The following is a 24,802-nucleotide window of genomic DNA, read 5'->3' on the forward strand; positions in this document are numbered from 1 at the left end:
AAGTATTCCAAAGGTTGTAGGAAGAATGCACTGATCAAATCAAATCCTCTGCACGTTTCACTTATAAACTATACATCAGCGAGCCAAAGTTAAAATGCTTTTACATGAAAAAGTTCGCATTGAGTGATGAAATTTATTGTGAGTTCCGACAAAGATGATGAGCGAATCGCAGAATATTATCTACTTATGCCTAGTCCAGTTCTATTTGATCTCTAATCCACTTCGTTGCCACCCATTTCTCCCCTTCGATAACCGGACAGCTTCCGTGGAGAGATGTCTGCAAAAGTGTGTGACGCATAAGGGTCAGAAAACACATGCATAAACTAGAGCAACGACAGCTAAAACAGTATTATACATGAAGAATAGGAATGTCAAAGACCGATGGCTAACAATACGGCCTCCATCCGTTCCCTCCCCCCACATACTAACTCCTTCGCAGTCAAATGAACTACAGAGGAGAAAAACACGAGGTGCAAATTATCCAGCAAAGGCGGCAAAGAAAGTATGTTGGCTCTACACTGTACACCCAATCCAGACACCTTACTGCAAGCTACGAAACAACTTTCAATGAACTGAAGGATGAAAAGCAGTTCAACTGAGGAGGTCTTCTGCTATATGCTCTATCCTAAGGGAAAGGACGGCTTGAAAATTGGTTTGGGTTTTGATGCCACGCTCATCATTACCATTTAATTAACTGTCACAGGATCAATTTATTGGAAAGCTCTTAACTTGGGTATTAAAACAAGAAAATACATGTACAGTTATATAAACATGATCATGGGGTGATTATGATCTGGAAAAAAGGGAACAATTACCCGATCAATGGTTCCATTTGGAAACAACGAGTAAAATAGAAGTCCATCACCTTGCCGAGGCTTTACTTTCAAACCAACACATTGCTTGTACTCAAAGCCAGAACTTACTGCAGAGCCATTCTATAGATCAAACCAATAGGATTATTATCAGTTCGCAAGATGATTCAAATCATAAAGCAACAAAAAGATACAGTATTTGGGTAAATACCTCAAAGGGGAACATGGTTTCTCCACCTTCTTCCACATTAGACAGATACAACAAGAAAGAAGCAACCTGCACGATGGTGAATCAATCACCATTATAATTTTGGAAAATACAACTTTCACAAGGTACAGAAAGATCTTTTGTTTTTTCAATGAAAAAAAATAAAACAATCTTTGAGAATCCCACAACTACTTCAATTGATTCATGGATTTTCATCGGGAGCATTTAAAACAATGCTATAAAAGGTCAAAGAAGTAACATGCTGCAATAAAATCCTTGTAAATAATCGACAACAAGACAAAAGAGCTTTAAATATGATTTTTGGGTATGATACCATGCTAGAACAGAAGGCAAGGAAAAAAACAATGGCATGCAAGGGAGCAATCTAATTTACTGAACTTCCATTTGGCACAGCATTCTACATTTAGTAAGTAGCAGGGAGTGGTAAAACTAAGCATTCAAGATGTGATAAAGGTGTTTGTTATGTACCCTTTGGCTTGGCTGTGGACCATATTCATCTGGGTTAAATGCATCATAATGTGAATCATACTTCTGCCCGATTTCATAACGCAAGATATTGAATGCCTGCAACATGGTGATATCCACTCAGACTAACATAGAAATGAACCTGTAAAGAAAGGTTAATTATTTTTAAATTTTAAATGCAAGGGGACAGAATATCAAATATTTGATTAGCTAAGAATCATTAACTGCAAAGGTCAAATCATGCTTGTAAGAAAATGTGTGATATTTTCTACCATCATACATCCCAAAGATCAGAGATGCCAGACAGCACTCCGAGTAGCTCATACAGGAGGGAAAAAAGTGACAGTAGCAGTATCAGATTTTACATGCATTTGGTAGCATTACAAAAGCATTGGACTTCCTTTTAGCCATCAAAGTAAATATTTATTGAAATATGTATCTACCAAAAATATGGCCACTCATTTTTCTCCAGTTTTCCATTTTCAATCATTTTTCTCCAGTTTTCCATTTTCAAACTAAAAAACTGTAGGGAGACTAGAATAAAAGTCTATAATAATCATGTCAAGTTGAAGGTTCTACAATCAGGGTCCATAACTTCTTTTCTGGGAAAAAAAAATTAGATGCAAACAAATTGCTTATAGCCTTATACCATTTCTGAAAATGCAATAATGAGCAGGGTGCCATGGAAAAAGGGCCTAATTGGGTTGGTCAATGAAGTATCAGAATGAAAGGTAGAAAAGAGACTAGCTAAGACAGGCAGTCTCTCAAAGGTAAAAGGCTGAATTGGTAGATGATTTTATTAAAAGCATGTCTTTTCAGTCAGTTCTTCATTTTTTACAGGTATTTTTAAATTTTAGCATTCTGAGTAAATAAGTGACCAGAAAAAAAGTCTCTCAGAGGTAAGTTGGGATGTCATTACAGGGTTCTTCTTGTAGATCTTTCAGCTTTTCTCTTAAGTATCCTTAACCTTGTTGCCAATTATTTTAACCATTAGCTGCTAGTGATCATCTAAATTGCAGCAGTTCCTTTCCTTTCTTGAACATTTACCAACATTCTTGATTTATTCGTCATTAGAACCTCACAAGCATGATTCCAAAAACTTGAGAGTGTAGCCCTTAAACCACTATAATTTACATAAAGGCCAGAGATCCATGAACAAAGCAAATATTTAGGAACTCTCTGGACAGAGGTGCTTCACTTAGTTTAACAAAAAAATACTCAAGAGTAAAAAAGCAAGTCAGAGATCCATCAGTTGTTACAGTCTGGAACCTTAGCTTATATAATGTTATAAAGCATTTGCAACTGTTAAAAGAAAGAGAAAGAAGTAAACACCCAGATACAAAAGTAGCATTACTACCTGTCACAACAGAAATTATCGCAAACCTCTGAATTCCAGTCCTGGATACAACCCATACAAAAACAAGGGACATTTTAACAGCAAGAAAATACCTCTCCATGTGATTGTGGGATCATTGTAGCCTTTGCAATTTTCCGCTCAATGAAGTCCAAGGTTCCAGTTTTATCTTCTGAACCACCAATAAATGTGCCTGAACTGTTGCCGTGAGTTTTAAAGTCAAACAGATGAGAAAAGCCCATTGATCTAAAGTGTTGTGAGAAAGGAAAAAAAAGTATATTGCACAGAGAAAAGTAATGAAAGTGAAATGGCTTGCCTTGTTCTAGTTCCTTTAGTACTCTCAGTAGTTTCTCCCTTTCGCAAAGCTAAAGTAGATGGTTTCAATTTAGATTTTGCCATTTTAATGATGCTTTCACATTGTTCAGGAGTCGCAAAGTTCGGGAAATAAAGTGCTCTTGGTTTCCAACTTAAAACCTGAAACCATACAGCATAACATGATCCACGAACCAACTCAGAATCACATAATTCAAAACCTTCCTATAATAGCACAAAATAATTGCAACCGATTAATTCCATCTGCCACAAAAATAAATAAATAAATAAAAATCGGTCTATTACAAGATCGAGGCAGCAAAAACATCGGCTTATTACAAACTTGAAACTCCGCTTCGCCTTTTGATGCATCGACTTTTGCTCTATTGCCTGCTCTCAACAACATCCACAAGGGACCAGATATCTTTCCAAGTTTCAAATTTCCCATTTTCATTTCTGTTCGCCATCATTTCACTTTATAATAATAAATTAAATTCCTTTCAAGTTTCTCAAGCAAACAATTTCGAAATAGAATAAACAAACTACGATCCAATCAATATTAAAGCAAATCTTTCTCGCATCAAATTATATTAACCTAGCTTAATTTTAAAGCAGCTCCCCAGTAAATCTCCAATCTATCACTAACCCAGAACATTTTTTCTACAACCTCAAATTATCAGACCTTGATTACCTGAAAAGGGATGGATTCAATAAAAGCTTCGCCAGTATCCCCATGCGGCATCGCGTCACGATCCACTTCCGCTACTTCAAGCATTCTTAACCTTGGTTTAATGACCGGGACATCCTGCAAGACCATAATTAAACACGCAATCACCGTCTAATCAGAGTAATTGGTTAAAACACACGACCAATGCATGCATAGAGAGAGAGAGATACAAACGTTGGAGATAAAAGTGGAGCTGTATAGACCCGCAAGAAAGAACAAAGAGCAAAGAAGTATTGCAGCTGGCAACCCTAGCTTTCTTTTTGATCTTTTCGTTTTGATTTTCATTTATGATTCTTTTTTATTTTTGGGTGTGGATCGTGGATCTTGAAAAGCAGAACTGAGAGTTTCGGGTTGAATGTGTGTGTGTTTTTCCTTCCGTTGATCTGAAGAGCAAAGCGCGTTAATGGCGGGAGAGGAGAGGAGGGTTTTTTATTCTTCGCTGTGACATCACGGGGGCATCCATGTGTGTGCTTACTGGAGAACATAAAAAATTAATTAACATAATGGGGCAACTCTAACGTTTTCGGGGGGGAAAATAGTACAGTTAAAGTTCCATGAATTTGATTTGCGGATTAATAATCCAACTTGTGGAGTTATGGCCCACGACCACGTTACCATAGTGGTCATGAAAGTAACTTCTTGTCTTTGAGTGTGTGTGTTTTTTTTACTTAATTTGTTTTTTTGTATAAAAATATTAAATTAATATGTTTTTATTTTTTTATATAGTTTTGATGTTCTTATTATGTTAAAGCTTAAAAAAAATATTGATATATTTTCAATTTAAAAATATTTTTATAAAAGCACTCATACTTTTTTTTAAAAAAAAAGTGATTTTTTCTCATCTTTTCTTCTCTTCATAATTTTATTGTCATGTTATAAAGTTATTCTCTCCTATCACTTTTTTATATTGTCTATGGATCTATAACCTATATTTAAGTTTGCGTGGTCACGTGTTAGCTACTTATTGTTCTCGTTCATTTTTATTTTTATTTTCTAGATAATAATTTGAAGGATGTTTATATCTATGTAAAAAGACATGTCAATGGGAAACTCTTGATCATCAATTGATAGAACTAATTATTTCAATAATGTCAAATATTTTTTAGAAAAAATTATATATACATGTTTCTTGTAGTTAAAAAAATTTAAAGTGAAAATAAAAACATTTATGCATATATATAATCATATAAATCAAGAACTATGTGTTAATAGATGAAAAAAAATTATAAATAATAACAAAAAATAAAACTACAAAAATAAAAAGGCAAACACAAAATAAAATATTTCATATCGTAAGACAAGATATTTATTTTGTTGGGTTTATTAAATTTATTTATTAAAATAATTTTTTTATTCAATCAAATAATAATAGAAATAGAAAGACATTAAAATGATTGAGTAAAATAAAAGAGAAATAGATATTATACAAGTATGCACATATTAAAAATATTATATAAAAAATAAATTTCATCTATATAAAAAATAAAAAAAATATAGATGAATAAGAAAAATCTCTTCAATTGTAAATACATACAAAATAACTAAAATCATAATTTTTATTTAAAAGAAAATATATAAACAAGATAAATGAGAGAAAACATATTGATTTAAATATAGATAAAAAAATAATTTTGAAAAAAGAATACATGAAGAAGAAAAAAAACAGTTCATGCATTGTTGAGCCTGGAAGCCAGGCTAACCTGCCTGATCCATTTTATTAGGGTTCGCATACTTGTGCTTTTATTTTTTTGTTACAATAGGAGTGAATGACATAATTTTAAAAATAAAAAATAAACCAAATGACATGTCATTTAATTTTGTAAAGATTTAGTGGCCAAAATATCAGAGCTGGAGATTTTTATCCAAAAACTCATTTGTGACCCAAATCATTTATAAACACCCTATAAATCTTGATAAATTTATATATGACCTCATAATTCCCAAAAAGACATCTCAGAACTCGAAATCAACTTGAAACCAAATATTTTCCATAGTTTAAATTTGAGTTTTTTTAGTCACTTTCAATGTAAAAAAAGCATCCTATGAACCTCCCTCAACAAATAAAATCATTTGACACAAAAATCAATCGTTTTATTGGTTAAAATTTTTAATTTTCTATGTTCATCTTTGTAAGGTGGATTTTTGTTGAAAGGTCATATGGTTTTTTTCATGTTCAATTCTTATTAAATAAATTATACTGGTAATAGAAAAAAAATATTGTGATTACATTATGCAGTATTAAAAAATATGGAATTTTTTATTTATTTATTCAGGGTAGAATATTATTTTTATTTTCTTTTCAATTTAGCGTATATATAATATATCTGCATTTAGTTTAAAGCTATTCATTTAAATTATTGTGATTGCATTATGCAGTATTAATAAAACTCTAACCTCCTTCTCTTTTATTTTTGTATTTCACTTTGTTTTCTTAGAATATTTAATATGGTATTGAAGCCAGATTTCATGAAATGAGGATTAATCTCAAACACAACTTTCACGGATCTAGTTTCAAGAAGATATTTGTTCAATTTCTGTAATCTAGTATTTTGTTTTCCTTTCTTTTACATTTTTTTTTTCTCTACTTATTGATTATGGCTACTAAAAAAGATAATTTGGTTTAGTCTATGAGTTTGAAGTTGGATAGAAAGAATTATTTGTATTGGATTTATACGAAGAGGAATTCTATTAAGGGTTAAAAGATGTGAAAATATATTAATGGAACTCTTGTGAAACCTAGGAATATTGAAGAGAGGTATGCTGCTTTGATAGATGTTTGAGAAGCAACAATGCAAAGATTATTACTTGAATTAATAATTTTATCGAGCATTCCATGGATATACAGTTAACGAAATATGAGACAATTAAGAAGGTTTGAGATCATCTACAAAGATTATTTATGCAATCAAATTTTACAAAACAATATTAATTAGAGAATGACATATGAGCTCTTTACTATATTAAAAAAAAATGAGCATTCAGGAGTTGTATTCTACCATAACAAATCTTTAGGATTAATTGACTATGACAAAATCAGTAGAATTAAAGGCATGTGGTGTCTAATTTGCTATTAAAGAGCAGCAATGATTGATACAATTTTTAATGACACTTCATAATGATTTTGAAGGACTTAGAGATTTAATTTTGCATCGTTTTTCACTGTTTTATGTTGACTCAATTGTCAATGAGTTTATTGGCTAAAAAAATACATCTTTAGTTTTATTTTAAAATGAGAGTTCTTTCTACTTCTAATCATCATGTGCTAACAATACATTCTAATTCATTCTTTAATAATCATAATAAGTCTTACGCAAGAGTTGCCTTTAACAAATATAGTTTTTGTAAGCAAAAAGGTCAATGAAAGGCTCAGTGTCCCATATTAAAACAACAAAACCAAGCTTAGAAACATGAAAACAAGTTGCAATTTAATACTCACGAACCACCTTAAGGCTACAAACCACCACACAAAAATACTGCAGTAATAGTTTCATCAAGTCTTATCACCGATTTCAGAACTTTAGCTGAGCAATTTCAAAAGTTTCTCTCTTTATAGCCACAAGTTATGCTCGTTTATTCTTTCATAGGTTAGTTGTCTCATAGTTCTTCAAGTATGTCACATTCTAAATGTATCTTAGATTCTGATGCTTTATATCATATGTTTCTAGATTTTTTATCTTTTGTTTATGTATCCCCTTCGCCTTTTATTCCTATCATGACTGCTAATGTCACTCTTATACCTCAACAGGTGTTGGTTATGTTGTAACACCTCATTTGTTTTTCTCTAATATTTATTTTATTCTGAAACTCATATTGAAATTTATTTATGTTGGTCAGTTATGTGATTGTAATGATTATTTAGTCATCGTTTCATCTTCTTTTTTTTTGTACAGGATCTGGAATCTCAAAAGTTGATTGGGATAGGGCGTAAAAAGAAAGGATTATATATTTTGGATGAGTTAAAAATGTAAGTTATTGTTGCAGCTGCTACTAGTGTTGATTTGTCTTCTTTTCATTTGAGTCCTTTTCTTCTAGTTTTAATTTATGACATTCTCATCTAGATCATGTTTCTTCTTCTCGTTTGAGATTTTTGGCATTCACAATAGCTTTAGAAAATTTACAAACTTGTGATATTTTTTTAATTATAATGGATGTAAACTGATAAGATTTTCCGCTTTATCTTTTAATCAAAGTATTCTTCTTTCTTCCTTTTCATTTAACTTGATTCATTTTGATGTATGGAGACTTTCTCTTATTTCTATAAAAGAAAGGTCTAAATATTATAGTTCTTTTATTGAAAATCATGCTCATTATTTTTAGGTTTATTTAATAAAATGTCATTATGAATTCTTTGAGATATATACAGCATTTTGAACTCTTGTCAAAACTCAATTCTATTATTATCAAATGTTTTAGGTGTGATTTGGGTGTGAGATACACATCTATTATTATCAAATACTGAAATCCTTCATTTTATTTTTATTACTGGTAATGATATTGATGATATTTTAGTTTTGAAGACAGAATTAGCTAGATAGTTTAAAATGAAGGATTTCAGTTCTCTACGATATTTTTTGGGTATTGAGGTAGCTTATTCACTTAGAGGTTATTTTCTTTCTCAATCGAAATATGTTGTAAATATCTTTGAGCGAGCTAGACTTACGAATAGTAAAACTATAGATACTTTTATTAAAGTTAACACAAAGTATTTTTCTTTTGATAGTTTATCTTTGTCAGGTTCTATTTTATATCATATTATTGTTGGTAGCTTGATATATTTCACTACTACTCGTTAATATATTGTATATATTGTTCATGTTGTTAATAAGTTTGTATTTTTAAATGGTTTAAATATATTAATATTAAAAATCAATTATTTTTTTTTAATATATAAAAAATAATATTTTAAAAACAATTATTATCACAAAATAATCACTACCTTACAATCATTTCCTGATTTATTCGACAGCTCTTTGATGCATTCTATTTCTGGCCCAAGAATATATGCCATTTATACTTCAAATTATAAAATCCGGAACAAACCACAACTCACTAATCACCACTCTTCACAAAAATCCATATATTCGAAGTTGCTAAAATAAGATTTTGAAATTATTCAATTATATCGCAATCCCACCCACCCACCCACCCACTCGACACCCGTTTCTTTAAGGAATTCATTAACGACGGTGATTTTAGGACCACAGATTTGTATGATGCACCCATATCGTTGTTCTCAAATGGAAAAATAAGTTTCTTGTTACCGTGCACCATTGCTTTCTGAATGTTGTGTTTTTATCTGCGACTCTTCACCACCTGATGTACAAAAGAACTTATTCCTTCATGGATATTGACAGGACACCTCTTAGACTATAGGTACTTGTGTTTCCATGCCTGTATTCCGTCGTTTTCGATTTTTCATATCATTACTTTTATATAAAGGACCTTAGACCTGCAAAGCTTTAATTTGCCCTAGCAGCTCTACGTGCATCCAGCTGGTTATAATAAGCTCTTGTACTTGTGTCATCAGTCACATGGCTAGAGCTGTGCTTTCAAATGCAAAGATGCTAGTGCTTAGGTGATGCTATTGACTTATTAATTACTTTTGACAGAATATTGGAGACCTGGAGTTATCTGGATTTTCGCTGAATGCATGATCATCAGTACTGTTGTGCTAACGAGCATTAACCCTCTTACACTTCAAGTGAATTGCATTTAATTTCATTTGTTTCGGCATCTACTTACGTTCGTGGGTGCACTTGTTTTGTGTTTCCTTCTTCTTCCCTGATATTGACTTTGAGGTATATATGACAGCTCGTGCAGGGAAACGTCTAGGCCACTCCAGTGCCATTTTAGCAGTCCTCCAGCAGTACAACAGCCAGAAAAGTCAGGGAACTCAGTCAAATGTAGCAAGATGGGGGATTGGGTACCTCATCCTCGCACAGGAATTTATTTTCCAAAAGGCCATGAGTGGGTGATGGATGATGTACCAGAGAATGCAGCTTCATTCAGTCAGACTTATTGGCTGAGGAATGTTGATGGTGTTGAGAAACCAGGCCCTGATACACCCCATGACCATTACTTGGCCACCAATCTGTATCCAGTTTAGTCAAGAAGATATAACGAGTGCCGCTGTGGCCCTGAAAGTTATACAACAAGATGTATCCTCCTAGTGTTGAACGCTGTGAATGGAATAACACAAATCCAAGAAATTACGCAGCCCTTTTCTTTTTCCCGAATGGCTTCTTTGCTGTTACAGCTCTGCAATATTCATATTAATTAAGAGATATATACATGCAGCTTACTTCATGATTACTCCCGAGGCTATAACTGATCACAAGGAAAAGAAATCCTTGATTAATAACATCGATCATGCTAAATGAATTAGAATTTGTTATGTTTAACTTAAGGAAGTGAAGTCTGCTGTCTTACAAATGAGGTAACCTACCAGTATAGACTTGTTGGTTGGTGTGCGAATACGAATTAATATAGCGGGCATCAACTGCCTATGAAAGTGAAGGAGGATAGTTATGGGTTATGGCAGAGCCTAGCAAGGAACTTGTTCTTCGATCGAGGCAAGGCCGCCCGGTCTCAAATTCCTCGTTTCCGCACCCCATACCGTACGTGTCTCAAATGAAGTTAAGAGTGTAAGATAATAGCTGATAGGTAAATGTTAAGATTTTCTTAGTTGGCAAAAATATCTCTCTTGTAGCTTTTAAAGTATATTTTATTTAAAAATATATTAAAATATTTTTTATTTTTTAAAAGCATCTTAGCCTTGCTGTATCTCGTAACTTTGCCTAGTTTATCAATCACCCTCTATGTTTCCACTATACACCAATCGTCGTCAAAAACGGTTTTCACACGTCTTCGCAGGGGACTGTCGGTAACAATTCAAGGCCTTCGGTTTGGGATTTCAAATGAGAGCTGAAACATAAGAGGGTGGTTGATTGAAAAAACAAATTAGTTTGAGGGGTTAAAAGATAAACCTGGTACAATCATGGGGGGTGGGGGCAAATTAAGGCTTCCCAGTTTTCCACGAAGAACCACAATAGTCAGAGTCAAAAGTTTGACTCACCGTTCATCACGGGAAAATTTCTTGACGGGCATTTTCCTTTCCATCTTTATCACTGCATTTTCTTTTCATTTTCCGTTTTTGTTCTGTCATAAATCAAGCACTAACTACGAATCTGACCCCACACTATGATGCATACTTTTATCCAGTCCTTAAACTTTGTAATATTTGGATTTTTACACCCAACAACACTATATAATTACGCTGATATGTGAATGCCAGGCACGTGATGTGCTTTCACAGCTGATTTTGTTTTTAGGAATAGAGATCTAAATTCACTCCACGTAAACAAATTACTTGAGTGAAGTATAGAACAAATGCGATTGTTTTATTTGTTGACATGGATTTATTGTTCCCATCTATACCAATATCAAACCATCTTAAGAAATACAATTACATGTAATTTTACTGAAACAATTATTTATTGTGTTTTTAATGACAAAAAACAAGAAAAAAAAATTATCTGATAATAAATTACAAGAATCAAGTAATCATTCTAATCCTCGAGAAGCAAGAAAAAGTTTTTTTTTTTAATCAGAAGTCTGTAATTGTTAAGAGAATGTTTTGTATTGAGATGTGATATTGTTTTAAACAATATGATATTTTTTGTTTTAAATTATTTTTTATATGTTTTTAAATTGTTTTGAAGTACTAAATCAGATATTTTTTGTTTTAAATTATTTTTTATGTGTTTTTAAATTGTTTTGAAGTACTAAATTAATTAAAAAATATATATTATTTTAATATATTTTTAAATAAAAAATACTTTATAAAACAATGATTGACATAATGACAAACAAGTAAGTTCTTTTGTGCTAGTAGTATCCTATGTGCTTGAATTATTATTACTTTAAAATTTTGTTTGTTTTTATATTTTAAAAATATTTTTTTATTAATTTTTTTATATTTTTAAATTATTTTATTATACTAATATTGAAAATAAAATCTAAAAGAAATACTATTTTAATATATTTCAAAAAGTAAGAAAAAAAATAATAACACCGGCTCTAGAAATTAGAATCGTATGAAACCAAACACTAGGACAAATTGGCACTTGTGAAGCCTACATGGCTCGATGCTAAATTGCAAAACAATTACAGTTTGGGTCTGAATTGAGATCTCTGCCATACTCAAGGGATTGTTTATAATCCAGTCCCAAAATTCTACTACCAAAACATTTCTTAATTTTTTTGTGATAAAACTCCATCGTCGGTTTATCTCCTGCTCAGCACCACGCAACGGTCCCTTCTTCCACCCCTTTCACTCACTACCAAATATTAATTCTGCATTTCTACGAACCCTTCCTATCTCTTCAGAATCCCTCTCCTATTTTGAACTCCCGTTTCTTCTTTGAAACCTCACTGACACTTCACCTTAATTTTTATCTCCGATTTTTCTTTTTGTTTTTTATGCTGCCGTTTTAGTGGCAAAAATAAATAAAGAAACCGGATCGTGAGCTTCGTGGTGCATGACGAGCGCTTCGGAGTTATTTTATCAAAGAAGGTCCCGTGTGAGCCGAGCCAATTCCGATCTAGGGCTCGAGCCTTCTCTCTCTGACCGTAGTTTTTACCAAAATTACAATCGCCGCCATCACCATAATCATAACCATAACCATCGTCATGATTTGAACGGCTGTGATCCTCTCCGCAGACCCCCCCACGTGCGGACCCTCTGCCACCGGCTGTCATCCCCATCTGTAAGCAACTGGATATATTTCGGAGTTTTAGAGTTCAAGAAACGGGAGCTTAAATTATTTGATTGCTTGACTGGGAACTTATAATTCTAATATTTCTCAAGCACTAGTAAATACACCAACATAAAAAGCTGCAAAATTTGTTAAATTTGGAATGTGATTTAAGTGGGTATTTAAGGTGATGTTTCTTTTATTTGTAGTTTCTGAAGTCTAAAATCTGTAAATCACTGTAACTTTAAGTGCGTGGTCTGGTGGTTAAGTAGTTATGTTCGTAGGACATTTTCATTGCTGTAATCAGTGTGGGCAATGCCAGGATACATTCTCTTTAGCTTATTGTTGTATTGTGTCTGGCTTGCATAGGAAAGTGCCTCAGCTCGACTGGATCAAGGTACCGACCAGTTTGTACCAAGCAACAATCTCACCGCTGAAACTTTAAGCCGGCCAAGAGTGACTGGAAATGGTAGGCTTCCTGGAGCTGTGCTACTAGCAAGGGCAAGGCTTCTTGAAAGGTTAAGAGGAGTGTCACTTTCTGCAAACAGGTGATCCAATTTACCTGTTGCATTCACTGTATAATGCACAGAGCATTGCATACGTAGTGGTATTTGAACCCACCACAAATTAGCGGCCATCGATGCTAATGATGGTAACCACTGGCATTTGTTACACGTAGATGCCATCCCATCATGTATGTGCTGTTGCCACTACGATTACTGTGGCTGCTGCTTTTGGTCCCGTTTCTTATGCCACCCACTATTACCACTACTTGATGTCTTGCCGTAACTCGGAGACACCTGTCTAATTATGTCACCCGACACATACAACGTGGACCTGGGTCATAGCTGGGAGAAATTATATAAACAAATGGTTTTTTATATTTTACGATTAATCATGAGTTTGAATTTTTTTAATTTTTATTTTATTTAATAAAAATCAAGTATAAAATAATATTTGTTAGATGATTTTCTTTGCTAATGCAAGCGTGTTAGATCATGGATTTAACTTTAGGAACTGACCTGTTTGTTTTGGTTTCTGATCTGTTTATTTTGGTTTCATCCAGGCGAAGTGGCCCAGCTTCCTTTGGCATCTATAACAGGGAGTATACGCTTGGTGACGAATTGAGGGTTGTTGATGCAGGAGCCTGGGGAACTGACATTTCTACAGGGTTGTTTGCTGGAGTTTCTCCTTTCAATGACTCAACCTTTCAAACCGAAAGACCTCACACCGTGCAGGAATCATGCAAGAAGAAACCGCCTGGTCTGACGCAAGATGCCCTTCAGTGTTTGCAATCAGAGGTATTTAGCTGTTTAGGGAAGGGTATTGAAGGGGGTTCATCTCAGGTGTCGCCGGATTGTAGTATATGTCTCGAGAGTTTCAGTGAAGGAGACGAGCTTATTCGTTTGCCCTGTGACCATAGATTCCACTCTGCTTGCCTGGATCCTTGGGTCCGGACTTGTGGGGACTGCCCATATTGTAGAAGAGATATAGTTTTAAGTAATGATTGACAAAAAAGAAAGAACATGAAGTCATTTGGAAGCAGTCTATTTCATTGTCGTGAATTCGAATTCAACTGCATTAGTTTTGTGAAGTGATCTGAATAATTCCTGGTTAATAGAATGCATCGGAGTTGAATGGAAAAGAATTAAACATAATTGATGTTTTGGCATAACGTATTATAGTCTGAACGATAAAGACGTTCGCTTCTTTCAACTTTCTGGCATCCTACCATGGAAGCTTATAATGCCGATGAATTTAATTGACCAAGATTTTACTAGCAACCCCTGCATTTTTTATTCTGCAGTTGCAATTTCTCGCAAGTGATATAGCTCCGCATGTTTTTTATTATTTTTTACTTTATTTCTAAAAAGATAATTACCTACTTATGGAGAGCTTATGAAGGTTCAAATTGTTTTTGGACTTCAAAACCACTAATAGTTCTGTGTGGTACCCTCAAATTGGCATCCCCTCCCTAACCCCTGGCCAATACATCTTCAAAATCACCCCCAAAACAACCCCTGAAAAATTAACTATCTGGTTAGAACGTGCCTGGAATGACGATCCAAGTACCACTCTCAAGCTCATTTGCCATCTTGGGTTAGCCTTCATCAATGGCAAACCTAATAGCGATGCATTCCTTGCGTCAGTTCTTTGGCTTCATGAGAAAGATTTTTACTTTCTTGAGTCACGTATTCTCGCAGCCCTTGCACAACATGGGTACCTGAAAGATCTTCCTGAGATCTTGTGTCGAATCTTGAAGTTAGAGATGGAACGTAAATCTTACAGCAGAGAAGGCCCTTTGTTTCAAGAATCGAGTGTGAAAAATGAGAACCGGGGCGGTGAAACTGAGATGGATAAGGAGAAGAGGGGGGTTTTGAGGAAGGGGAAAGATATGTCTTGGGCTAGAATTGCAGTTATTTTTCACCTCGAAGTTGAAAGATATCAGTATTTGCACATCAGCATTGCAGATACTGATATCTGAGAGGTGATTTGAGTTTTCCAGCAAGGCAATTCAATGGAGTGACAATGGTTAATGGGTATTCAAATGGTTCACTGACAGCATTGCTGGAGACAGGTGTGGTTCCATTGCTAGAACATTTGGTGAGAGTAGTCAGTCCTGATCGTGTTATGAAATCAGCCATTTCTACAGAGTTTGAATGGTATATATTTGGTGGATAAACAAGCACTCCCAACAAAAAACTTGGCTTTCAGTTGTACATCCACGATATTTTGTGCAAATCTCTTGATCAAATTCCTCTTCTCAAATAGACAAAGCTAATTTGATGGAGCATTTGCTCACATTAGAGTTCACGAGTAGAGAGAACAAATTAATGAAATCATGGTTTTTAGAGTTTCCAATTAAATCCTTCTTGCTAATAAAATAAAGAGATAAAAAGGTCCTTGACTTATTGCCAATGTTACCGATGCTTTGATCCTCAGTTCAAGCCAGTTAATCGAATATGACATCAGATGCTTTGTGATTACTTGTCCTTGCGTATTTTTTAAGAAATATTTGGAGGCCACCGCTTGTTTAATTGGATGGTAAGAGTGTTGAGTTTGCATTCTCGAAATAAATGACAATTCTTTGCTTATTGAAGAGATGAGCTGAAACTTTATGATCGGCTGGAAGATTCGTATAAGCCAGAGTTCGTTGTTATTCTCCGGAATTGGGGCCTTCTCAGATCATGATTTGGTTGTTAGATCAAATGGATAGGTTCTTTTGCGTTTCTATATATTACATCATACATGTTGTTTTGTAGCAGGTATAATCCAAGCAAATGATTTGATTAAAAGAAATTTTCCAATCCAAAAATAAACAAAGTAGACATGAACATAGAGCGGAGTTCGTGCATTGTCTCATGCTTAGTCCTGCAATGGTCCGAAGCATGTTTAAGAATGATGGACCCAGCAGAGTGAACTCTTAAGAAAACAAGAAACGAAAAAGAACTTGGAAATCTGAATGCTTCAACATTTTTCCAAGCAAGCTAGTTTTTATCTCGTATAGTTTTGGATTTTAATGACAAGATTGAATCATTTTATGTTTCATGGCCATGGACTCAACTGCAGAATCTGGAATTTGATTTGATTTCTTGGAAGAAGAAAATTCAGCGGGGTTCATTGAACAGAGTTCTTTAATTTTCGTGATGGAACGGAGGAGCAGGGAGAACTTGATTCTGAAATAACTAGTCAGAGATTATGGAATGCAAAAGGAAGTTCTTGCTCCATCGCGCTAAAGCCCTTGAGGAATCCAAAGAGATTCAAGCTCCTGTCAAAAGGCAGGGCTTACTTATGTTGCCATGAAAGCATACAAGAAGCTAGTTATGGAACCTGATGAGAGGAAGAAATCCAAACAATACTTGAAGAATGTGGATAAGTAATGGAAGTTCAGTGCATATTATATACTAAAAGAAATTAAAGAGAGTGAGGGAAAGGCATGGAGAAGAGATAGAGAGAGAGTTAATGGACAATCTATTTTCTTCGTTTGAAACTTCGTTTTTTTCATGCCACAGGAAGCTGACAACATCACATATATATAGAAACTAAGATATACAGCCCATGACCACATATTTTGGTCTTACACAGAGGAGCTATCGGAGAAACTTCAACTGTTGTGGCTAACTCTCTATGGGCTATTAATTCATGAGGTTATCTATAACCCGTGGAAAGAAAAGATTTTCACATTCAGCGATCATCCTAAGCTTTGCAAGATAATGTTCTTTATGGGAGACTATCATTCTACAAATGATTACACACAGCAAGAGTAGATTTTGACGTAGAAGAACTCGCCTCCAGAGATGGAAAAGATTTTAAGCTCTGCAATTAGCAGGGATGAATAGAAGAATCTAGCTGTGATGGATTGATGAGCTGATAAAGTGAACAGAATCTGGTAGCTCAAGATTTTTCATTTTCAAGTTCAAGTACTGAGTTTTACATTATTCATTTATCTCCTAGCATGGTCAATGGTTTCCCTTTTCTTTTAGCAATACTGAAAGTTAGGCATGCTCTGTTTTTCTTTTATCTGTTACGCATCATCTCTGATCATACACTTTATTTTCAAGGAATATCGAGGATGGAAACTATGTGAAAAATGAGGATAAAAACCATGTGCAGGGAAACGGTGAGCAGGAAAATTGTGTCCAAGCTCAAAATCCACAGGCTACCTGCCAAATGATTCATATTCAACATTTAACCGGTTCAGCCGGCTTTCCATTATATCTGATCTCTCTCTCTCCCTCTCCCTCTCCCTCTCCCTCTCCTTCTCCTTCTCCTTCCTGAACAACAAATGGCAAGTCTAACCATCTAGTGGCCACGTGGTAAATACTTGAAACTAAGAGGTTTGCTCCCTCTGTGGTCTCAGGTTCAAGTCCTTGATTACTCATATGATGACCACTGGAAGCTTACATGGTCGTTACCTTCAGGGCCCGTGGGATTAGTCATGGCACGCGCAAACTGGCCTGAACACTCGCATTAATCTAAAAAAACAAAAACAAATGGCAAGTCTCCTGTATGGTTTTTGTCTATGTTATATAGTCTTTTATTTGATCTAATTTTATCAATGAAAAAAGAAGTGACGATTACTGGTTGCTTGCATTTGCAGCGCTAATCACATGGTCGCTAGCAACCAGGAAGTAGTGTAAAGGATATAATTGACCGATTGTAAACAAGAATGTCCTGCGTGTAATTAAAGTCAGACAACACGTTAATTAGTGTTTTAGTCTAGCTATTTGACACGTGTTCTACCAGAATGAGATATTTTTTATCTGTACAAAAATTATATATACTGATTTTTTCCAATGTGTTTTTATAATTTAAAAAAATTATGTGAATTGAAAAGCTCGTGTGTGTATATAATTAGATAAATTGAAAATTATATATGTTTATAAATAAAAAATTATTAAAAATAAAATTAAAAAAATCAAGAAACATGTATACATAAAGATATTTAACCTCGCAAGATAAAATATTTATTTTTGAATTTTTTTATTAAAATTAATTTTTTATTTAATCAAACGATAATATAAATAGACATATATATTAAATTGATTGAATAAAATAAAATAAAATAAAAAATATTATGCAAAGTTATACATATTAAAAATATTATCTGAAAATAAATATTTTTATTTTAAAAAATAAAATTTATTTATATAAAAGATTAAAAACAATTATAGATGAATAAGAATAATCCTTCCAAAAACTAAATACACACAACACCATTAAAAAAACTCTCATTAAAAAAAAGCTAAGTAAAAGAAAAAAACTTATAGAAAATGGATATTAATTGGATTATAAATTTAAAAATTATTTAAGAAAAAAGAAATTCAAAGAAGATATTAATTAAAAATATAAAATTAAAAACAATAATAATCTGGATGTTGTGGCTTAACTCATCAAACATATATTTTGAGTCATGAACTCAGCTAGATCTAACAATTTTTTTCTCTTAAATTTCTATCTAACCCCTAAAAAAAAGATAAAAAATAGTTCTTTACAATGAAAAGCAAGGGCATGTGGTGGGGTGGGCCTTTAAGCTTAGACCCGCATGTTTAGACTTAATTATACATATATTATTTTAAAAGAAAATGCAAGTTGTCAGCCCTCATTTTTTTTAAAGGAAAAGGCACTCGCTTGTCAAGACAGATAACATGTCATTTGTGAGTCTATATTTCAGTCACCACTATAGTAGCTAGAAAAGCAGGACAAAGCTTTTTTTTATTAAAAAAACTTAATTTTTAAATCATTTCTAACCCAAAATGCCTCATCAATACTCTTATAACACCCAAAACCATTATGTCAACTCTAAATACCAAAAAAAATTGCTGAAGAACTCGAAATCACACCAGATAAGTTTTGGCTTTCTTGGTTTAAATCTAGTTTTTTATGCAACATTAAGCCTCTAAACAACCATCATAGAACTCCTCTTATCTCTAAGAGATCGTTGACACCAATAAAAACTATTTTGATGATAAAAATAGAATAAATGGTAACTTTTTCTCTCATCACTGAAATCCAGCAACACATCTCTTGAATTAAAGATTAAAAAATAATGTAAATAAATTTGTATATCTAAAATTATTTTTTAAAATTTTAAAGTATCTAAAATGTATGAATCGTGTTATTTTTAAACATTGAGAAACTAATGGTATTTTGCATGAAGTTTTTGGTATGCCATTCATGTTGGGCATTTTTTTATTATTATTTTTATTTTTTTAATTTTATTATTAACTAAAAAATCAGAAGTACTTAGCCTTTAATAAAGATCAAATCACCTAGATAAACTTTGAGAATAACAATAAATTATTAGAAAATAAACAGTAAAACCACAATATTTATATTACCAATGCCCACCTACAACAAGAAGATCATGCGTCTTAAGAGTTTCAGATATTGATTTGGTTAGTGGTAAATCTGGACTTTATTGTATGTGATTAATCACATCCGTCCACAATGACATCGGATTACCTTCTTTACTCTAAGCATCAAGTTATGGTAGAGAGAATCCACATCTACCTTGTGTGGTGGGCGAAAAAAAAAACAAATTCAAGAATACATACAAGTTAGTAAATTAATAGTTATAGAATATCATGACACGATAGCTCTCATCATGAATATATACCATCTATCCCACGTATTATGATAACCTCACCATCTAATATATATATATATATATATATATATATTACAGGAAAATATATATGAGAAAAAACTAATTTAACCATAACTCTTGAAACGGATAAAAAGAAGGATCGTTCCAAGAAATTTGATGATAACCCTGGTTTCCAACATTTCTTGGTCATGACTACGCATTGGTCCAAAATCTAGAGTGTTTTTTTTTTTAATAATAATATCCTGGTCCGAGTCCAAAATTTCATGTCAAAAGTCAACGAAACGACCCTGTCTGGTTTCCTATCGCAACTAAACAATTAATTAAACAAGCACGACTTGTAGACTCCAAGAACAAAATCAAAGTGCGGCAGAAAATGTGAATAATAATAAAAATAAAAAATAAAAAGCAACAAGAAAGTGAAAAACAAAAACGAAAGGAACCGGAAGTTGCTTATGGGGAGAGAGAGAGAGAGAGAGAGTTAACGCGGAGTGTACACCAAAAGCAAAAACCCAAAAGGCTTTCCCCCAGTCGCTCTTCTCCTCCTCCTCCTCCACGCGGGATCTCTCACTGTCCTCTCTTTCCTCAAAGAAAAAAGAAACCCTACCTCCCAATATTTATTTACATAGGAAGAAGAAGCCCGATAAACGAAAAGCAAAAAAGACGTCGATTCAAAGTTCTAGAACTAAAGAAACCAAGAACATTCAAAGTTGCTAGAGCAGATGATGTTGAGATCGTGTTACAGACCGTTGGAGAGGTGTTTTGGTCGGGTAGCGGGTGGTGGTGGTGATGGATTGATGTGGCATGCGGATTTGAAACAACATGCTTCTGGTGATTATTCAATAGCGGTTGTTCAAGCCAATTCTAATTTGGAAGATCAAAGTCAGGTTTTTACATCTCCGTCCGCTACTTATGTTGGTATTTATGATGGTCATGGTGGTCCTGAAGCTTCCCGGTTTGTCAATAAACATCTGTTTCCTTTCATGCATAGTGAGAATTCTCTCCCTCTCTCCGTCTTCCTGTTCAATTTTATTTCTTAATTTTTTTTATTAGGATGTTCTGCTATGTTTTTTTCTTTTAGTTAGGTGTTTTCTTATTTTAATGATCATGATCATGGTGATTCTCTTAAAACATGAATTTGTTTGTGGTTTTTTGCTTTCTTTAACTTTTAGTCTAGTGGTTAAGGACTCAAGGCTGAGGTCCGTGTTCCATAGAAAAGAAAATGGAGTTTTTATTTAATGAATCATGTATTAGCTTGTTCTTTATTTTGTTCTAACTTTCCTTGTGTGTGCGAGTGTGGAAGGATGTATTGATGTCATTTATATTCAATAGAATGAAATTCGATGTGGGAGGTTTAGGTTTGCTTTTGTGGGATTAACTGTGTTAGTGGTAGGATGATAAGATGTAGAAAACTGAAGTTTAAAACCTGCATTAAACTGCTACAGATATCTGGTTTTATTGAATTGGAGCCTCCTTATTCTTGTATTCCCCCAATTGAAATAGAAACTAGAGAATATGTGATTAAAATAGCAATTTTGACAGCCGATGGTGTGGACTGAAACGACTTGTAGGCAACAGACTTCTGTCTCTCTATCATTTTCTGTCTAAGATGTTATCTTTGATTGCAGAATTTGCTAAAGAGCATGGGGGGTTATCAGCTGATGTCATAAAGAAGGCTTTTAATGCAACTGAAGAGGAATTTTGCCATTTAGTGAAGCGATCATTACCTTTGAAGCCGCAGATTGCTTCAGTTGGATCATGTTGTTTGGTTGGTGCAATTTCAAATGATGTGTTATATGTTGCAAATCTCGGGGATTCTAGGGCAGTTCTTGGCCGAAGAGTTGACGAGGATAAGAAAAAAACAGTAGTGGCAGAAAGGTTATCGACTGATCACAACGTTGCTGTTGAAGAGGTGAGAAAGGAGGTTGAGGCACTTCATCCTGATGATTCACATATTGTAGTCTATACTCGTGGAGTTTGGAGAATTAAGGGCATAATCCAGGTACAGTGGGTTCTTGTTGCTAGGCTTGTTTTCTTCTTCCTGTTTGCTTGTTAGTTATGAGAATTCAGCTTATTGAGCATTGTTTGTGCTGGGGAATAATACATTCATTGATTTAGGGGTGAATATGTTTCCTCCTCTCCTTTTCTTTGAATGTCTTGCCAGGTCTGTTTTGAGTTACTTGGATAACCTTCATCTTATAAACACCATTTGCAGTGTTTGTTTGACATAAAGTAATTGATCTGAGGATGGATCAATTCTAAAGGCATCCAATTTTATGTTTGGTTATCTTATCTTTATCTTTTGCTTTATGATAGGCATCTGTCTATGGTGGAAACACTATAGTTAAAGTTGGTCAGAGGGTTAGGTTCATGCTCTTCCAGGAATCTTATTCTCTGTCTCCTGGTCTGCCATTTCATGCAATCAAGTGAAACATTATAGTCTTCCATGCATGAGATGGACATGAAAACCCCCGAGGCCTGACAAGAATGCTTATGTAATTACAGGGAGTCTTGATCCTCTCTCTGTATTTTTTTTTTTCCTTTTCCTTTTCGTTTTTTCCATTTAATTTTTCTAGACACTAGGAACATCATACTGTGATCTTCTGATTAATGAACTGAAACATTGTCTTCTGTTGTGACTTGACTCCCTGAAGTTTTGGAGCTGATCACGAACTTAACGCATGTGGTAGATGAAGGTGGAATAAACCTTTCCTGTTTCTTTTTTTCCTTTTCAGGTATCCAGATCCATTGGTGATGTGTATCTGAAGAAACCAGAGTTTAACAGGGACCCAATTTATCAGCAGTTTGGTAACCCTATTCCTTTGAAACGGCCAGTAATGACAGCAGAACCTTCCATTGTTTTTAGAAAGTTAAGGTCAGAAGACTTGTTCCTGATATTTGCTTCAGATGGTCTTTGGGAACAATTGACTGACGAAGCAGCTGTAGAGATTGTTTTTAAGAACCCCAGAGCTGTGAGTGCTGTTTTTGACTTGCATGTTTTGCTTACTTTTTGTTGCAACTCTCATCGAATCTCAGTCCTAATTTATACATTGAGAGGCAAGTTTTAGCTACAATGGGATCATTGGGAATGAAATAATTGAATTCCTTATTCACACCACAAGCCTGGTTGAGCCCATGAAAATGCAGTAGTGCTGTTAAATCTACCCCTAGCTTCCTGATTTACCACATTTTTGTTGAACATGGACATACTTTTGGAAATACGATATTCCAGACTTCTGAGATTTTAAGCAAATGCATTGACAAACAAACTAGATGTCATCAATGTTCAATTGTATGGAGTTATTTATGCCAGTCCAGATTTTGCTGTTTGCTTGACGATCCTTTGGGCTGTTTGATGCCTGCAGGGGATTGCTAAGAGATTGGTTAGAGCTGCTATTCAGGAAGCTGCAAAGAAAAGAGAGATGAGATATAATGACATTAAGAAAATTGAAAAGGGAATACGAAGGCATTTTCATGATGACATCACTGTGATTGTAATTTACCTTGATCACCAAAAAGGTTCTTCCAATGGTAGATTAAAGAACAATGCCATTGGCTGCACCAGTGCTCCAGTCGACATTTTCTCCCGTGATGCAGATCAAGCAGAGGTGGACATGCTTCAAACAATTTCTTGAACAAAGAAAAAGGAAAAGTCCTCTGAAGGGTCAACACTGACGTCTTGATTTCTTCAAGGTATATTGAGATGGGTATAGCATGCATATGGATGATGCACATAAGGAATTCAAAGTAGAGAATACATTTATGTGGATAAGGTTATCAATGGATAGCGGGTTCTGGGTATATACTCTTGCAAGTGAAGATCTAACTATACTTTCTTTCGTTCTATTACGGATTGGATGACTTCTCAGAGATTGTAGCACTGATTTTGTGCCTTTTTGTGTTCCAAATTTTAGAAATTACAAGTCTTGATTGATTGATCATTCTCCCATTACGAAGTTTGTTCAAGGGATTTTAACAGTTCTATGTGGCAACTTGCGCTGCTTAACAGGGTACAAAGGCAATGGAATGCGTGATTAGTCGATTCTTGTTTCCTAGGATACCTGCACTAATTAACATATATTATAACTTTTAAATAAATTATATCGGTGCTAAAAACACAGTTAATGGAAGTTAATGAGGACCATAACAGAAAATGCTATGAATTTAAATAAATTATGTTAAATTCTCAAATTGAAGATTTTAAAAATGTAAATAGAAGGGTAAAAAATGAAAAAGGTAAATCACCATATCACTTTGTATGATTTTCATAAGAACAGTGCAATTATTGTAAAAGTCTAGCTTTTAATCATTTCCTTCAGCATTTAATATACTTAGAGACTAGTAAGGGACAAGTATAACATAAAAATCCTATCTTTTTCGTAAACCAGAGTTGAGAATAACTTAAATAAATAAAAAAATAACGAAATCTTCTTAAAAAAAAATATGAAAATTGGTCGCCATGCCCAAACTTGTTATATATCTAATGAAGTCCAAAATCGAAAACATCAGGTAAAGGCATTCTCCAGGTGAAGGGGCCGATGGACAAGGATAAATCTACAGTGATCGGCGCGTGCATTTCATGTGAGAGTTGTCCACCATGAGCAAGCAACTCGTGACTCGTGAGGTGAGTTTCCAGTGGCCTGAAACGACCTTATGTTTTTGAGTTGGATTCGTTGTGGCTTCTCGTTGAGAGGGCGTGTTTGCTGCTGGGAAGTATTCAGCAGCCCAATTTTTTTTTTATCCTTCCTTTTTCTCTCGTCTTTTTGAAATTCATGGTACTCTGCCATTAGTAGAAAGTGTTTTGCCATTTTGATTTTGTTTTAAATTTTATTATTATTCTTTTGATCTCAATCTTTTTGTTTTTAAATTATTTTTTAAATTATTTTATTTTTCAATTTATTTCCTTATCATTTGGTTTGATTTAGCTATTATGTTAAATCTTATCTTTATTTTTTTAATACTATTTGTTTCCTATAATTTTCTTAGCTGATTATTTTTTTATTTCATCCATGTCATTTAGATTTTTTTTTAATTTTGAT

At 33.9% G+C, this 24,802-nt stretch overlaps 4 protein-coding genes across 4 annotated transcripts; 3 read left to right on the forward strand and 1 right to left on the reverse strand.

Moving 5' to 3' along the window:
* Window positions 1-37: 37 nt before the first annotated feature.
* Window positions 38-4,423, reverse strand: LOC105129832 (probable prolyl 4-hydroxylase 9). Its single transcript, XM_011032065.1, has 8 exons — window positions 4,074-4,423; window positions 3,864-3,977; window positions 3,177-3,334; window positions 2,956-3,058; window positions 1,510-1,605; window positions 1,024-1,089; window positions 816-935; window positions 38-277 (listed from the first exon to the last, which is right to left on the reverse strand). Exons 1-8 carry the CDS (start codon window positions 4,182-4,184, stop codon window positions 191-193), a joined length of 855 nt encoding a protein of 284 aa, XP_011030367.1. The 5' UTR covers window positions 4,185-4,423; the 3' UTR covers window positions 38-190.
* A 4,953-nt stretch (window positions 4,424-9,376) lies between these two features.
* On the forward strand, window positions 9,377-10,150 carry LOC105129833 (uncharacterized). Its single transcript, XM_011032066.1, has 2 exons — window positions 9,377-9,474; window positions 9,711-10,150. Exons 1-2 carry the CDS (start codon window positions 9,431-9,433, stop codon window positions 10,003-10,005), a joined length of 339 nt encoding a protein of 112 aa, XP_011030368.1. The 5' UTR covers window positions 9,377-9,430; the 3' UTR covers window positions 10,006-10,150.
* A 2,006-nt stretch (window positions 10,151-12,156) lies between these two features.
* LOC105129834 (uncharacterized) lies at window positions 12,157-14,325 on the forward strand. The gene is made up of 3 exons (XM_011032067.1): window positions 12,157-12,667; window positions 13,025-13,203; window positions 13,722-14,325. Exons 1-3 carry the CDS (start codon window positions 12,440-12,442, stop codon window positions 14,164-14,166), a joined length of 852 nt encoding a protein of 283 aa, XP_011030369.1. The 5' UTR covers window positions 12,157-12,439; the 3' UTR covers window positions 14,167-14,325.
* Window positions 14,326-20,180: 5,855 nt separating this feature from the next.
* Window positions 20,181-23,741, forward strand: LOC105129835 (probable protein phosphatase 2C 63). The gene is made up of 4 exons (XM_011032069.1): window positions 20,181-20,753; window positions 21,392-21,765; window positions 22,499-22,735; window positions 23,129-23,741. Exons 1-4 carry the CDS (start codon window positions 20,486-20,488, stop codon window positions 23,396-23,398), a joined length of 1,149 nt encoding a protein of 382 aa, XP_011030371.1. The 5' UTR covers window positions 20,181-20,485; the 3' UTR covers window positions 23,399-23,741.
* Window positions 23,742-24,802: the final 1,061 nt, after the last annotated feature.

This window comes from Populus euphratica, unplaced genomic scaffold, assembly GCF_000495115.2.
Source record: "Populus euphratica unplaced genomic scaffold, PopEup_1.0 scaffold34.1, whole genome shotgun sequence".
Lineage (NCBI taxonomy): Eukaryota > Viridiplantae > Streptophyta > Magnoliopsida > Malpighiales > Salicaceae > Populus > Populus euphratica.

Coding starts and splice junctions, on each gene's coding strand:
- LOC105129834 (XM_011032067.1), top strand. CDS start 12,440: ATGACGAGCGCTTCGGAGTTATTTTATCAAAGAAGGTCCCGTGTGAGC. Junction 12,668..13,024: donor ACCGGCTGTCATCCCCATCT/GTAAGCAACTGG, acceptor TGGCTTGCATAG/GAAAGTGCCTCAGCTCGACT. Junction 13,204..13,721: donor GTGTCACTTTCTGCAAACAG/GTGATCCAATTT, acceptor GGTTTCATCCAG/GCGAAGTGGCCCAGCTTCCT.
- LOC105129832 (XM_011032065.1), bottom strand. CDS start 4,184: ATGAAAATCAAAACGAAAAGATCAAAAAGAAAGCTAGGGTTGCCAGCT. Junction 1,606..2,955: donor TCCCACAATCACATGGAGAG/GTATTTTCTTGC, acceptor ACCATGTTGCAG/GCATTCAATATCTTGCGTTA. Junction 1,090..1,509: donor GTCCACAGCCAAGCCAAAGG/GTACATAACAAA, acceptor ACCATCGTGCAG/GTTGCTTCTTTCTTGTTGTA.
- LOC105129835 (XM_011032069.1), top strand. CDS start 20,486: ATGATGTTGAGATCGTGTTACAGACCGTTGGAGAGGTGTTTTGGTCGG. Junction 20,754..21,391: donor TCTGTTTCCTTTCATGCATA/GTGAGAATTCTC, acceptor CTTTGATTGCAG/AATTTGCTAAAGAGCATGGG. Junction 22,736..23,128: donor TTTTTAAGAACCCCAGAGCT/GTGAGTGCTGTT, acceptor TGATGCCTGCAG/GGGATTGCTAAGAGATTGGT.
- LOC105129833 (XM_011032066.1), top strand. CDS start 9,431: ATGGCTAGAGCTGTGCTTTCAAATGCAAAGATGCTAGTGCTTAG. Junction 9,475..9,710: donor GCAAAGATGCTAGTGCTTAG/GTGATGCTATTG, acceptor TATATATGACAG/CTCGTGCAGGGAAACGTCTA.